We start from the raw sequence: 15518 nt of genomic DNA, 5'->3' as shown, positions 1-15518 counted from the left end.
TTCCCAAAATAAGGTTATTTATTTTGAATGGATTCAAACTGCAGCTTTCTGGCTCTGGGTTTGTTTGACGGGGTGAGAAGACGTCAATTGACTCAAATAGAGAAGATTCTGTGAATTCTAACAGGTGTTGTACTTGGTTATTATATACAAGAGCTTATTGTTCTAGATTGAGTGGGCTGGTTCAGTCCTGTTATAGCTATTATTTGTGGGAGGTACATACAGTATAAGATTATAATACATATAGACAGGGGCGCCGCCAGGGATTTTGAGCCCCATGAAAAGATGACACATTGGTTACTTACATTTTTTTTTCTTAATATTCGAAAATAGTTTGGGTCCCTGTCAGTCACGGCCCTTAGAATCGCCCTAACTTTTCACCCCTTACGGCGCCCCTGCATATAGACACTACAACATGCAATAATCCAAACTAGGGTGGTGTATTAAAAAGAGTCTGGCGCCACGATACATATCAATGATTCATGGTCAGAATTCATTATATCGCAATATGTTGCCAAACTGTAAGCAAGGCAATTGTATCAATCTAAAAGAAAAACACCACCATAAAATCAGAGAAATTCAAAGACGTTTTTATGCAATAAGAACAATGGTATGTGTTCTTATTTCCCTGTTACATCATAGCACCTTAAGAGGGTACTTCCAGGGACAAGATACATGTCTTTGCAGTTTAATAAAGTATTGACATCCATGCATGTAAACTATACATTGGAAATCAATACGGTGTGTTTAAGAATCAAGAGATTCAACATCAAAACATTACAACGTGAGAGTGGTTCAGGGACGATTCCTTAAACCCGGATATGAGTTAGCATTCGGTCCCTTTTAGGTTCCTTGTCTTAAAGTCAATGTTTTTTCTAACGTGTTTATGATCGGATATCAGAAATAAGGTCTAGTTAGTGTTTCAGTTTTGATAAGAGTAAGTCAGTAAATACTCCACTGGTGAATGTCTGAAGCTTATGTGTCTTTAAAACTGTGGTTGCTAACAAGTGACTAAATGAGACGACTAGATGTCATCAAGCTGAACATTAGCCGCTTTTAGCTTAGCGGTGGTGACCTGAAGTCATGTGACCCTGATGTCGTCCCTTTATAGCCTAGCTTTTTACCGATTGCATTTACGCTTCAAATGTAATGACAGTGGGGTTAATACAGTATGTGGAGATGATCCTGCTGATCAAAACGTGTAAGCACCATAAACATGTATTTTTTGTTTGCAATATTACAAATTCAATGGAAAATCCCATTGCTAGGTTGTCACGGCAGCCCTTGCAATGCTAATTTCCTGGTCGGCCTACAAAAAAAACATCATCAATTCACCGATTCTTGTATAAATATTTTCTTGCACACCCACTAAAAACAGTTCATTCTTTTGAAGCCACCAGTGAAACCAAAAATGAGTCAACGACCAAACCATGAAATGAATTCTCTTCACGGTGACAAATAATAATCATGTGACCGTTTTAAAATTTTCTTTGTGCATTCATGTCATCTGACCACTTTAACACATTCAGTCTTGAGAGTGGTGTGCATGTGGTCATCCTCCAGCAAACACCCCCCCCCCTGGTGATCCACCAATAAACCCTGCAAGCCACTGTCTGATGATTGGCAGGTACCCCATGAGAGCTGAATCTATGAATGTGTGCGTGTGCTTGAAGTGGGGGGTTGATGTGTGGTGATGTCAGTTATCTCAGACTCATGTTTATTGCATATATATTTGTCTCTGTATGTTTGTTTCATGCAATCAGAAAACATGACACTGCCAAAGGGAGAGGTCACGATCAAGATTCAACGGTATTATTGTCATATGTACAGAAGCCATACTGTACATTACTGTAAAGGGAAATAAAACACTGTTTACTGTAGTTATAAATAAATTGTGAGTGGCAAGACTGTAGGTCACGCAGTGGTTTTATGTTCCTGCAGCTTTAATAACATATAGACTTCTTCTTCTGTGGTGCCTGAGACAAGATATGATGAATGATTTAGCACTTACAGGCGCACCGGTGTGTGAGAGGTCACGTCAAATATCTTTATGCCTGCCATTCATTTGACGAATATTGTATAAAATATGTTTAACATGGTCGTACATTCAGGCTTTATTAGAAGCCAAAGTGAGAGGTGTATTTGAAGGGTGGGTGCTTATGCAGGGGGACATCTTTCTGTTTATTTATTTATGTATTTATTTTCCAGAGCGGACAACCCCCCCCAAACGCTGAATTAATCAATGCTGTAGCCCCTGTCCCCTGTGGGTTAATGCAGCCACACGCCTCAGAAAGTCTAAAATCATTTACCTGATCCTTCAGCTGATAGACAGAATTAACCCGACGATGATGTTTGGACAGGTTTGATGTGGACTGATAAAAAGGAAAAACAACACGGAGAAATGAAAGAAAACTAAAACATGAGTCAGGGATAACAAATGTTCTCGCTCTGTAATCTTTGGTCTGCAGAATAAAAACAGTGTTAGTCGTCGTATGAAAACTTGACTGTGGTTTGTATTGACTCAGCAGTGTTTCAGGCGATAAATCATGTGTTTCTTTTCCACCCACATATTGGAGCTTTAATTTGGAACAAAATCAAAGAAACCCAGTTTGTGTATATAGGCTATAAAAAAACATAATCTACCAAACGTCCCATCTGCTCCGGCACTAACGCATCACTAGGATAAACCTAACAGAGAAATAATCACAGTGATGATGGGAAATTGGATGTAAAACACCAATTGTTCTTCTGTAGCTGGAGAGTGCAGTAATGTTATTTTTATTGGATTATTTTGTCTGAACTGCTGATGGATGTATTAAATTCACCACCATGCCAGGCTATAATAATTTAGGAAGGTCACATTGTCATAAAAGATAATAGCCAGGGAGGATTACTAGTGCCTTACAATTACTAAATACCTGTAAAACATGTAATCAGTAACCTAATCGATGTGTCACAATATAAACGTAGTGTTAATTCTGCATCTGTTCATATATTGTAGTTTCCTTAGTAATCCACATTTGATGTATTCTGATTACCTATTTTTTATGAAACTGTAGCTAAAGGACTATGATTACCTTCCTAATACGTAATCCAGTTACTTGTATTCCATTACTTTCTAAATCTGGAAATACTTAAGAAAATATCTTTAAATTAAAGCAACCATAAATTGCTGAGAAAAAAGACCGAATTATGATTTTTTTTTCTCTGAATTCTTAGATATTTTTTATAAACTTTTGGTCACATCCCAAACATTTTTTTCTCATGTGGCTCTAATCCTCTTCCGTAGAATCATGACTAAGCTGTTTAATAAAAATGTATTGAACACCATCACGATGCTCTTGCAGCAGCCACCTAGCAGTGGAGATAACACCCGCGAGCACCACAAGAAAAACAGACACGAGGAGATGAAGGCTGCCTCCTGCACGCGGGGTGAAACGACTACAGCAACAATAGGGCCCTAATAATCTCAAGGCTTTGTCTGAATTCCCAGTCCGACAGATTTTTGAGAACAAAGGCTGGCTTGGTCCCCTCGGAGCCCGGGCCGGGACATCAGCTCTGATCTCCGCCGGGTGACCCGACCCCTCCCCCCCCTCCTCTGGGTATCGTTAGACGCGACAGGTCGCTACTGCAGACACTGATTCGAGTCCCGCTCGGAACAAACATTCCCTTTCCCCCTTTAAATCTATCTATCCATTTTTTATTAACGCAAAATAGCTAAAAAATAAAGATACAATTATAATGTAATAGTACAAATAGCCTAAAAAAAAGGTTTCTGCTTCTTTTCGCTAGGTGAAACGTTTGTTTTTCCTACCGAAAACAAGGAAGTGTAACCACCGAAAGCGACCGGAACAACGAGAACCACACACCGGGCTCTTCTCTCCGCTCATGCCGTCTAAAGCTGCTGTTTCTCAGCGTCTCTTCTGTTCTCTCGCCGCTCCCTGTCCGGTTCTGCTGCCTCTGTCGTATCGCTTCCTCTCCACCTACCAAATGGGGGTTCCTTGAAACCGTCTCACTGTGAGGAGGCGGGACTGTAGGAGAGGGGATTTTGAAACCATCTGAGATTTTTTTTTTTATCAACATTTTTTTTGCAAATGTAACGCCGAGTGGTTAACCTCAAAGGAAACTTCTGGATGATAAAAAAGAAAGAAAAAGGAACTATGACAGCACTGCGTAAGAGGAGGGCATGTTTTGTTTTTAGAACCCCAAAGGTCGAGCTACCCCTTTCTGAATTTTAGCATAATGGCACTTTTCCTCCTCTTCTAATGCAAATGTGTGTGCGTCCCCGCTAAAACTCAACACAAGGAGACATGTAGCGCTGCTTCAACTAAAGGCTGTTAATGGGCATTTGCATACCGAGAGCCTGGCTTTATTCCTGGGTGAGAATTACAAATAAAGCTGCCATTAAGGTGACGACAAATGTACATCTTGGTGCGTTCCTGGGTGACATGATAACAGACCTGTGATACATGCCAGAAGACAAGGTTATAACTCACAATATAACTCAAATAAATTAAATAAAGGCCATATTTTCAATGTGCACGTCTTAGCTGCACATACACGTCGTGGTGTTTAGTGTAAACATTTTTATAAAGATTACTTTTAGTGTACGGACTTTTTTCTCAGTATTCCTGGCTATGATGGACGTGCATGAACATGTCCAATGTTAGTACTAATCCCTGTTATTGGGTTTTCACTTTTCTTCCTTCCCGTAAGAATATAGGCTTTATATTATACATAATGACTGACCCATTATGGGTAGTCTTGGGTTGGCCTATGGGGAAAACAACGCCCAAATTGTGGCCTCCCAAATGAAATTGAATAATTAAATTAGCATTAATTGAAGGGGCCTTTAGAAATCGTGAGATTGTTATCTCAAGTTTTAGATGTTTGCATACAGGCCCCTCTCTTGCCTTTTGAAGGGTTAAATGGAAAAGGGATGTACTGGCTATTATCCACTAAGAATGGGTACACTGAGGCCAAACAACGTTACAACCAATGTAATATTGTAACGGTGACAACACCCCCATACTTCCAAATCTTCGAGCGTCTATTATAATTAGCGTGGAAATGGGTGAGGGGGGGGGGGGGGGGGTCGCCTTGAAACTGCCCCCCCCTCCTGCTAAAAGAAAAGAAACCCACCGCTTGTTTTGATCACTCAGTCTTGAAGGGAGAGGGGACCTTGAAACAGCTCAACCTCCTTGCTCCATAATTGGTTTTATAGTGCTGGCGAGCGGCCAGGTTGTTGTTTTTTTAAGGCCGAGGACTTTGATTGACACTTCTCGCAGCCAAACAGAACGCAGCTGTGTGAAACGTTCTGTGCTGCTCTATGATTGGCTAGTAGCAAACAGATGGGCGGGGCTTGTTAATACAATGCTTCAAAAATGTTACTGAAGTAGAAGTGCGGAAGATAAGAAGAAAAGATAAGAAGTACTTTATTGATCTGAAGTTGGGACATTTTTGTGGGAAGTGTTTGCTAAATGTACTCAAAGTATTTAAAGTAAAAGTATACATTATGAACAATGGCTGTTGTGAAAGTATTATATTATTATAGAACATTCAATTATTCATTGTTTTAATTGCTTAAAACAGACACTTAAAGACATTAAATAATATAGATAAATGATTTTAGATCTTCCTTCCTTCCATATATATTGGTAATACAGCACAGCATTATGTCATATAAAAATGTCATGTGTTATTATATGTACACAGTAGCTGGTAACTATGAGTTTAAAATAATTGTAGTGGAGTAAAAAGCAGTATTTTTAAAACAGAGGTCTTTGATTGACACTTCTCGCAGCCAATCAGAACGCAGCTGTGTGAAACGTTCTGTTCTGGTCCCTGATTGGCTGGTATGGACGAGAGGGGCGGGGCTTGTAAAAACAATGCTGTGTTTCATTGCTGAGGAGTTTACGGCCGCGTCAGGGGCTCCCCCCCCTCCACAGTTATCCCCCAGTTTACCTTCGGACGAGTCTGTAATGGACTACTCCACTTCTCCCAGCAACCTGGACGGATTTTAAGAAAGCATTTTTTTTTAGCTCCACATTCAAGTAAGCGCTCGTTTTTTTTCTTCCCTGTTTGGTTTCCCCTTTCCTCCTTAAATGACCGAGTTTTGGGTGTTTTTAAAGCACATTTTGAGCTATAAATGTAAGTGAAAAGGGCGCGGAGGGGTGCTAACGTCATTTTTGATTTTTTAGGAGCTGTTATTGGTGTTAAAATGCTACTTTTGTAAACATTTCCGCCGAAAAAGTTGTCTATGTGTGCGTTAAAGGAACCGTGAAAAAGTTTGAAACGTGGCTGAATTGCAGCCGTGCTCCTCCGCCGCCGAGCCGCATGGGACACCGCGGAGGAAGGGTTACCATTTAATTTAACCTCCCCAGTGTATTTCATAGGGGCTTTTAGAGGCAATATTTGTTTCTGGTGGTGGTATTATTCACTCAAAGAGAAATACAGGTTTATTGTTATTTCTAAACCAGCCTATTCTTCAGATCCCGCCCGCCTGCATATCACGAGTATCCGCTGTTTGCTTGAAGCCTTTGAAGGTTAACTTGTTGTTTTAAACTTAAATTCTCTAATTTCAAAACGTTTTAGTGTCTATTCAAAGGTTTTATGTACAGAAAAAGGCCATAATTGTCTCATTGTCTTAGAAAAAAGTCCCAGTAGCTTGTTGTTGTTCTTCTTAAAGTAACTTTTATTCTAGTGTTTTGTTTTTAAAAAATAGAAGATTTAGTCTTATAACCTGGTTTTCTAAACATTTTTTTATCGATATTTAACAGATTCAATACGCCTTTCTTGGGTCGATTTTGATTTTTAACATAAAATCAACTGTCGATTTATAATAAAAAAAACACATATTTATGTCTTAATAACAGTTTTTAATCTTACACATTTAAGATCCAAAAGGTATTTTTTTAAAAAACCAACGTGTTTTGGTTTTGATTTCTTTCCATGGGCAGCACCCATGTCCAAAAAAAGCGAAGCAGCCCGGACTAAATCGTCCTCTCTGGGCAACAAAACACCGCTCGTCCGCTGATTAATAATGCAGGCTTTTTGCAACCTTATTTATTTTTAACCCGTTTGAAATTTATATTTGATGCGCCCTTTCAGTATTTATGGTGTATTGGTTTACAGGGCGACTCGACCCATAACCTACATTGCTTCGGAAACAGCTGGGTAATCGGAAAAAGGCAGAATAGGTTGTTAAAATGTGACCGTGTGCGTTTCGGCTTGTTTTCATGGCCGGAGAGAGCAGCTGGTCTCCGGCGTCTCCTGGCTGTGTTTCCCCGGGAAGAGAAGCTCCGGATCGGCTCGGTGTAGCGCAGAGGGGGTGGGGTGCTGCTGCCACTCCAACATTAGATCATAATATTGTAGATTTAAGTTAAATATGCATTAAGATCTGCAGTTAAGATGCACCAGGAGCAACTCGTACGGTTATTCTGTCGATCAGTTTTCTCTACGTTTAGTTTTTGAAGTGGTTTTCCAAACTGCGTCATTGCACATATGGACCGCTTGTACGCTGCAAGCAGGAGAACACCTAAAACAGTTTATTTAACATTATAGATAAAGGAAATGTGTTCTTGTATTTGTTTTTTTAGGTCAGCAGGATGGCTGAAAAGGAGCCTGAATCGCCTGGAAAACTAAAGACATTATAGGCTTTTTTTTTGGGAATAGGGGGCATACCCGAACGGACTATTTTTTTTCATAACTTTCCCCACTGTGGATAATGGATGGCAGAGATTTTGGACCCCCCCGATCCGTCCACGGTCCGCCTTCGTTGTTGGCGGGTCTCTCCATGGAGGCTCACCGCCTCGGAGCAGCAGCTGCAGCCGGGAGGATCCCTCCCTCTCCCGGCCATCCACCGCCTCTCCACTCGGGGAAATTCATGCCATCGGCCATTAACCTACATCAACACCACAGTGAGTATATGATGTGTGACTGCTTGTAAATGCCCTGCCTCGAAAAACACATCCATCAGATGATATAAATTGAAATAACGCTGCGCAAAAATGTCCAGCTTGTGCGGACATCTACTGGAAATGTAACCAGATGTAGATTTCATAAGGAGGTGTGGCTGTTTATAAAGCTGTGGCAAGTTTCTGATGTCAAAGTATTGGATCTGGATCCTAAGCGCTTTTGCATAACATTACCTGACAACCTAACCGATGAGTGTTTTAAAAAAGAAACCCTGCTGCTTGTAAATGTGTCTCGAAAGCACATCCATTAAAAATGATCTAAGTTGAAATAACGCAGCACAAAAAAAATACCCTGCACAGTTTGTTTTTAAATTCAGAATACTTTATCGACCATTAAATTAACATGTACTGAAAACGTGTCTTTGGCAAAGTACATCATACTATTCTTACATACAAAAGAGGGGAAATGCATCTTAATGAGTGGCTGTCATATAAGTGCAGAGTGGTTTGTTCTTCCACTGACTTGGGCCCATTAAAATATCAGTTGTATTAAACATAAATAATTTACTACACATTAAAATTAGGGGATGGGTTTTGGTGGCAGAATGTCCTAAGCAGGATGCTTGAGGCTTGAAAATGGGGCTTAAAGGAGGGCTTGTGTGGCCATTGCTCCTCTGGAAATGTAACCAGATGTAGATTTCATAAGGAGGTGTGGCTGTTTATAAAGCTGTTGTGGCAAGTTTCTGATGCTAAAGTATTGGATTTGGATCATCAACCTTTTTGCATTAGGGGAATGTTTACCTGGCAACCCACCGCTGAGTTTGTTTAAAAAAAGATGTGTGGTGTGGGTGTTGTTGCAGCAGTATGCGGGTCAGGCTGCAATGGCCTTGGATTGCATGTGGACCATTACACCGTCATTGCTGTGGGAGCAGATGCAGTGTGTGTGTTGGGGAGAGTGGGGGTGGTAAAGTTGCGACCCCCTCTTACCCTGTTGGTGGGAACATTTCCCGGAGTGTTTGTGAGAGTTAAAAATGGCTGTGGTCCACCCTCCTGTTTTTGGAGTAAAAGCCACTCTCATAGAACATTTGGCTGCTGCTTTTTACCTGCGTTTGTGTCCCTGCTGTTGCTTTAAGTACACCAGTGAGTGAGAGAGATCAAGTGTGTGCTTTAAATGAGTGTGTTGGCTGCAGAAACTCGATTGGTTTTGATGTGTTTGGCCATTAAGATAAGATAAGATTTGACTTTGTTGATCCAAGCTTGGGAAATGTTTTCGTCACAGCAGTATGTTAAAACAAGGCATTGCATATAAGGTAGGAATGAAGAAGAGTAGACAATAAACAAACATACATAGAGACTGTCAAATATACACTATGAAGGGCTGATTACAGCTTTCAACATTTTACATCAGGATATTATTTACCTTAGCTGTGCAAGGAATACCATATTAAATGGAAAAGGAATTTTTGAACACACTATATAGAGATAGTTTTAAAGATGATGTGTAGCATGATTCAGCTGCTTAAAGCAAACTGTGTGTGTGTGTGTGTGTGTGTGTGTGTGTGTGTGTGTGTGTGTGTGTGTGTGTGTGTGTGTGTGTGTGTGTTCTTTTCAGTCAATGGATCATCTGTAAATGTTATTGCCAGCTGAGCTTCCCTTTTTTCCCTTCACTGCCACGCACAGCAATGTCTGCTCTTGCTATCAGTAATGGAAGCCTTGAAATAACACCGTGCCAAAAAAAAAATATGCGGATGCAAATCTTGCATGTTTGCATATGGTTTTGTGGTCAGTCAAAGGGAAAGTCAGAGCACTGTAATCTAGGTTCAAACCATATGTTGTGTGTGAGTTGGAAACTAGTTCTGCTGGAAAGTCTGACCAAATGCTCTCATCGAGTTTCCTACAGTCAGTGGTTTAAAGTTACTAAGCACTTATATACTAATAAAGGACTAGCTTATCTAAAGCCAGTTGAGTAGCACTTGAAATGTTTTAGCTCTATGAAACCTGATGTACTTATGATTCTGTTTTCTTCAAGTTTGTATTTTGTTGGTCGAACAGACTTATTGTAAATCGCTTTGGATAAAAGCTTCAGCTAAATGCAATGTAATTTTGAAAATAGATTTACTCACGTACTGTAGGTAAGTAACATTTAGAGGGGCTTTACTTGAGTATTTCAATTCTTTGTACTTCTACTCCACTACAGTTCAGAGGTAAACTGTTTACTTTATTTATGTAATACCTTTAGTTACTTTGCAGATTTGGAGTAAAGATATTACATATAATCTGCATTTAAATAAGACTTTAGTTACACCTGGATTAAATTCACAAGCTACCCTGCCGTATACTTACTTGTAACAGAGTATTCTTACACTCTGGTACTTCTACCTTTACTTAAGTACAAGATCTGAGTAGGTCTTCCACCTCTGCTTAATGATCCAGCTCCATACAGATACTATAACGGATCCTCTGTTAAACCCAGAGATATTCCAGTTTAGTTGTGTTCTCTCCCCCCCCCCCCCCGTCCTCCTTATCCTGCTGTAGCGTGGGTTCAATGCAGCACTTGTCACTTTTGGAGCGTCCTATAGTAAAGAGAAGCTGTGCTCCTGGGGCCGGGCTCTGATGAAGCGTTAATTTGACACACCGACAGAGCCCACACACACTCACCTCGCACATGAAAAAAGCTGTCAGAGATTAAATCAACTCGCAGCGGGGAGCGGTGGCATGATTGATGGATGCGTAACGGCAAAGATGTGCCAGTTTTCAGCAGCTTGGAGGTGAACAGCTTTTGGTGGAAAGGTTTTGCAGGTTTGTGGATTTTCTGTAAGCAAACGGCATTCCTGCAGAACGTCTTAGTGGCAGTGTGTGTTTCTCAGTGCTTCACTCCCCCTCCTGTGGCTCTGAAACGAGCTGAAAATGACTTGCGGTGTTCGGTTTTGCTCCTGTGTAACAACTTGATGTGAAGCCAAAGGGGGGGGGGGGGTTATTGAAGTGGAATTGACCCAAACCACCTTTCCAGCCCAGATTGGTCGCTATAACACCCGGGATGCATTTGATTCTGCCCACACACTGACCTTCTCACTCTCGGACTGTAATCTCCCACAGCCTCCACCCACTGAAGGGCTCCCACCGTACGATGCAGGTCATTTAGCTTTATGGCTCTCCTCAAAATCCAATCCCCACACATTACATTAACCAATTGAGATCTCAGTCCCATGCTTATAATAACCCCGTACGGCCCTGCAACATGATAATCACCCGGTAATTGCAAATGTTCGCTATGTTCCCGTTTTATTTGCAATAAACAGCGGGTCTCAGGGACCCAGCGTGCAAACCGTTTTACATCGTAGGTGTCATTTATACTGGGTCCTCACTACTTAAGGAAATAGCCAATTTCTTCCTCTCAATTTTTTCCCTTCCACACAAAAGGTTTTGAAAATAGCATGCACAAAGATTTTGACACTCGGTTTGATTGCCAAAGAGAACATCTCAAAAACTTTTTTCACACCTGGTGGGTGTATTCCTCGGGAGCCAAGTGGTGCAACTTGGACATATGACATATTTTAATACCAGAAAACTTTGAATAGAGAATAGTGAAGCCATTGTTATTCCCGCTTTGCAGCAGCGTAGCATAGTTACTGCGCTAGGTGTCAAAAGAAAGCTGAAAAGAATTCCTCCTTAGCCTGCTGAGTCTAAAATGTCACACAAACCTGTATAACACACGACGGGAAAGGGATGCTGCTAACAAATAGCTAGCCTTCTTCACTAGTATATTGCTAACGCCCATGGTTTACATGTGTTTGAGGGAATTCAAGTCATTGTTGTTTTTGGCTGACCCCCTGATTGCAGGGTTGGCTGCTTCTAGCTGTGCCAACACACCCCCTTATTTCCCAGGAGTCTCCATTATTTTTCTGTTACTTCTAATGGGATTTCCACCTGACTTAACAGAGTGTCGTCTTCTCTATTTCCACATCTTAAAGTGTGTGTGTGTGTGTGTGTGTGTGTGTGTGTGTGTGTGTGTGTGTGTGTGTGTGTGTGTGTGTGTGTGTGTGTGTGTGTGTGTGTGTGTGTGTGTGTGTGTGTGTGTGTGTGTGTGTGTGTGTGTGTGTGTGTGTGTGTGTGTGTGTGTGTGTGTGTGTGTGTGTGTGTGTGTGTGTGTGTGTGTGTGTGTGTGTGTGTGTGTGTGTGTGTGTGTGTGTGTGTGTGTGTGTATGCCTAGTGAGACTACAGGGTTTGTTGACATTTGTGCAGCTTGTCCACTCTATAAATACATCATTTTCCATGAGCAGCACTGCAGCACCTATCCCTGTTCATTCACACCGGTTTTTTTATGTAAACAAGATGAGGTCTGAGTCACTGTTTATAGACGGAGAACTGCTGTAAATGGTCCTCTGTCCGGAGGAGCTTTGCCCAGCCTCCTCCACCAGCAGATTGAGGCCATCTGTCCTCCCTCTGGCAGCGGAGGTGGGACCCGCTGAAATGTGACGGGGCCCGAGAGACTCTACTAGTACTGTTACATGGACCTTGAACAATGCGTGATCTATAGAAGACTAATCACTCCATTAATTTAATCATCTTTCGAGCGATTTCTCACGCAAACATGGCAGTTTCAGCCTCTTGTCCTGCTTTTCTTTGTTTATAGCATGACTGAATATCTTTACGTTTTTTACTGTTCTTGAGAAATTCACACTGAATCATTAATCTAGATAGAAGATAAAATGCAGGTTAATCAATCATGAAAACAATGATTGCAGCCAGTATGTTAAAGGTTGCTTATTATTTTACTGTGAAGGGCGTGAAGTGTGCTATGGATCAAGATTATGCACACAGTGTAACATGTGACGAGAATATCTGATTTCTGTCCATTTAAGCAACAACAAGAGCCACGTCTGCTCTGATTGGTTAGCTGGCTGGCTCTGTTGTGATTGGTCAATCACTTAGAGATGTCCCGCCCCTTAGCCTATCACGTACAATGTGTGGGTGTGCTAGCCAATAGAAGCGCGTGTAGAAAATAGTGTGGGGGGGAGAAACTACCTCCGTAGGGCACTTTGGGATTGGAGCATTTGCAGACCATTTACATGCACAAAAACAGAAGGGACAAATATAATAGGGCCTTTTTTTTAAGACTTAAAAGTGCAAAAAGAAATAGAAATAAAATGGCTCTCGTAGTAAAAGTAAATGCAGACGGTTTGGACTAATGAATTGTAATGGATTATGCTTTGTTCCCTCCAAATATCCAGTGATTTTGGCCAGTATTGGATCAGCTGACCCTGTGATTTAACAACTGCTTTGGGAAACATAACCCTCCTTGTGCACAAGAAGCTTTTTCCCCAGGTGTTGTGAATGGTAGAAACTGTAGAAGCATGAATAAACTGGGTGTAGTTTGACTCTCTGTTGTGTTAAATCAACCGGCCATTGTTGTAGAGATAATTACCTCAACTGTACGTACCGCGCCACACAGGAACAGATGTAGGTTGAATGGGGAAAGAAAGGTTGTTGAGGGCGGCGTCCCTCATCGGGGAAGACTTAAGGGATAACACGTCTGAACCAGCAACTTTTCAGCTCTTTTGTCTCACACACACACACATTTTTTTAGTGTTCATTTGGGAGCAGCAGAAGATAGGAGTGAGACGCGGAGGCAAATGTAGGTGTTGTGCCGAGAAGGGAAGTCAATAAATGAAGATGAAGACAGCTCAAGACAAATGGAGAAGGAGAACTAAGTGGGCACAATCCCTAAGGTGGATAGAAAGCAGTTTTTTTTCCCAGGGATAAGAGCTGAGTGTGTGTGTGTGTCTGTGAGTGTGTGTAGATGAGAGGATTGAGTTCTTGTGTATGAGAATGGGAGCATGTGATTGTGCTTAGTGCAGTTAGAGCTGGGGTTTCCCCCTGAGACGCTCTGCAGAGGGAAGAGATTTATCTTGACCACAACAACACACTCCTACACGGCTAGATAAATGTGGTAGCTCTTCAAATTTTAGACACACACACCCACACACACACACACACACACACACACATATCTGTGCGAGTGTAAGCATAATTCATGAAGCTCTCGGGGGCAGGGCAGCGTTGTCTTGGCCTTTAACAATTTGTCTTCCACGCCACTTTGCTAGTGTGTCTGCGTGTGTTAAAATGAATGTGGTGTGTGTGTGTTTATACGTATTCAACACACAGACCCCTTAGTGTGTGTGTGTGTGTGAGAGAAGATGTGGCTCGGACACGTCCCCTCTCAGATGAATTGAATCCTTCAGGAGAGAAAACAGGCCCCTTAAGAGAAAGCACAAGGCACCGCTGCCCCGCTACAATAAAACTGTCGGAGGTAGACAAACGACACACACACACACACACATGCATATGACGCACGCACACGCACACACACACACACACACACACACACACACACACACACACACACACACACACACACACATGCCACGACACGCTCCTTTTCCTCACACACACACAGGCCTATAACTCCTGCATTTGACAGCTGTGTGTGTGTGTGTGAGGAAAAGGAGCGTGTCGTGGCATGTCGAAATATCCGAAGCATTAGCTAAGTTGTTCACTCTGCCAGAAACCCTCCCTTTAAGTCAAACAACAGCCTCCGACACACAAAGGACACACACACCCACACCCACACCCACACACACACACACACACACACACACACACACACACACACACACACTCTGCGTTATGTGTCAGTCTCTACCTGTCCCATTACATGAGCTTTATAATATTCCTCCTGGGCCTAACACATAGTTAGGATTTAAAATGTGCAGCGACATGTTGGAGACACTCGGAACAGGTTTGAAATGTGAGGGCGAACTCTAATTTGACAGTTTTATGAGATGTGTGTGTTAGTCAGTTGATTAACCTGACCGTTTTCACACCTGCCTTTTTTATTTTGAAAGAACTCCAAGGATATTCCAATACAGCGGTAGCTTCTACATTTGAATAAATGCAGCTCTGAGGTCACTGATGTTTTCAACGTGCGCCGACATCCCAGGAAGAGTCTTGATTAACGGATTTCTGCCCAAAGAATATCTTTTATTTAATATGTCGATTCTGAATGGGTTAAATTCTTTAAATCTCGTATTTGCGTACTCTGCGCAACTATCTAACTAGGGCTGTCCCGAATACCATTTTTCGGGCTCTGGATATTCAGGATTAATTGGCAGCGAATATGAAAAGGAGTGTGAAAACATATAAAAGCGTCTAACAAGTAAAATGTGTTGTTTAAATAAAAAAAAAATGAACGTTGTTTTTTCACTACTTGCATAACTTTGATATTCAACTTGTTATGAGTTCAAGATATTGAAAAGTTGATTGCGCTCCATGTAAAAATGCTAAAATGTTCTCAAACTAGCCAATATTTAATCTTCAGGCACATGTTGGGGTTTTTAGTTTTTTCAAAAATATATGGGAAATGTCCTCGTTCTAAAAGCTTTGAATGATTTTGAACATTTCTTAAGATCTGTGGTTCGTCCAGCCCAGAGATCTGATCCAACAAAGGCGACGTTAGTTGAGGACACACATTGGTTTACCCCACTCTTATCCCTGAGAAATGTCCTGTTAACAGGCATCACATATTTTAAAATAAATTCCTGCCAG

The 15518-nt window shown here is 41.5% G+C and overlaps 1 protein-coding gene across 1 annotated transcript in view; it reads left to right on the top strand.

The window, feature by feature from the left end:
• The first annotated feature begins 5999 nt into the window (after positions 1 to 5999).
• The window catches only part of tnrc18 (trinucleotide repeat containing 18), a 65730-nt gene continuing 56211 nt past the window's right edge, over positions 6000 to 15518 (top strand). The window contains 2 exon segments of the mRNA XM_079644395.1: positions 6000 to 6147; positions 7596 to 7916. Of these exon segments, the coding sequence (XP_079500521.1) occupies positions 7724 to 7916 (193 nt within the window). The 5' untranslated portion in view covers positions 6000 to 6147; positions 7596 to 7723.

The sequence above is a fragment of the Notothenia rossii genome, assembly GCF_949606895.1.
Source record: "Notothenia rossii genome assembly, chromosome: 8".
NCBI lineage: Eukaryota > Metazoa > Chordata > Actinopteri > Perciformes > Nototheniidae > Notothenia > Notothenia rossii.
The sequence above is the reverse complement of the archived record's forward strand: the minus strand, read 5'-3'. Positions and strand labels throughout refer to the sequence as shown.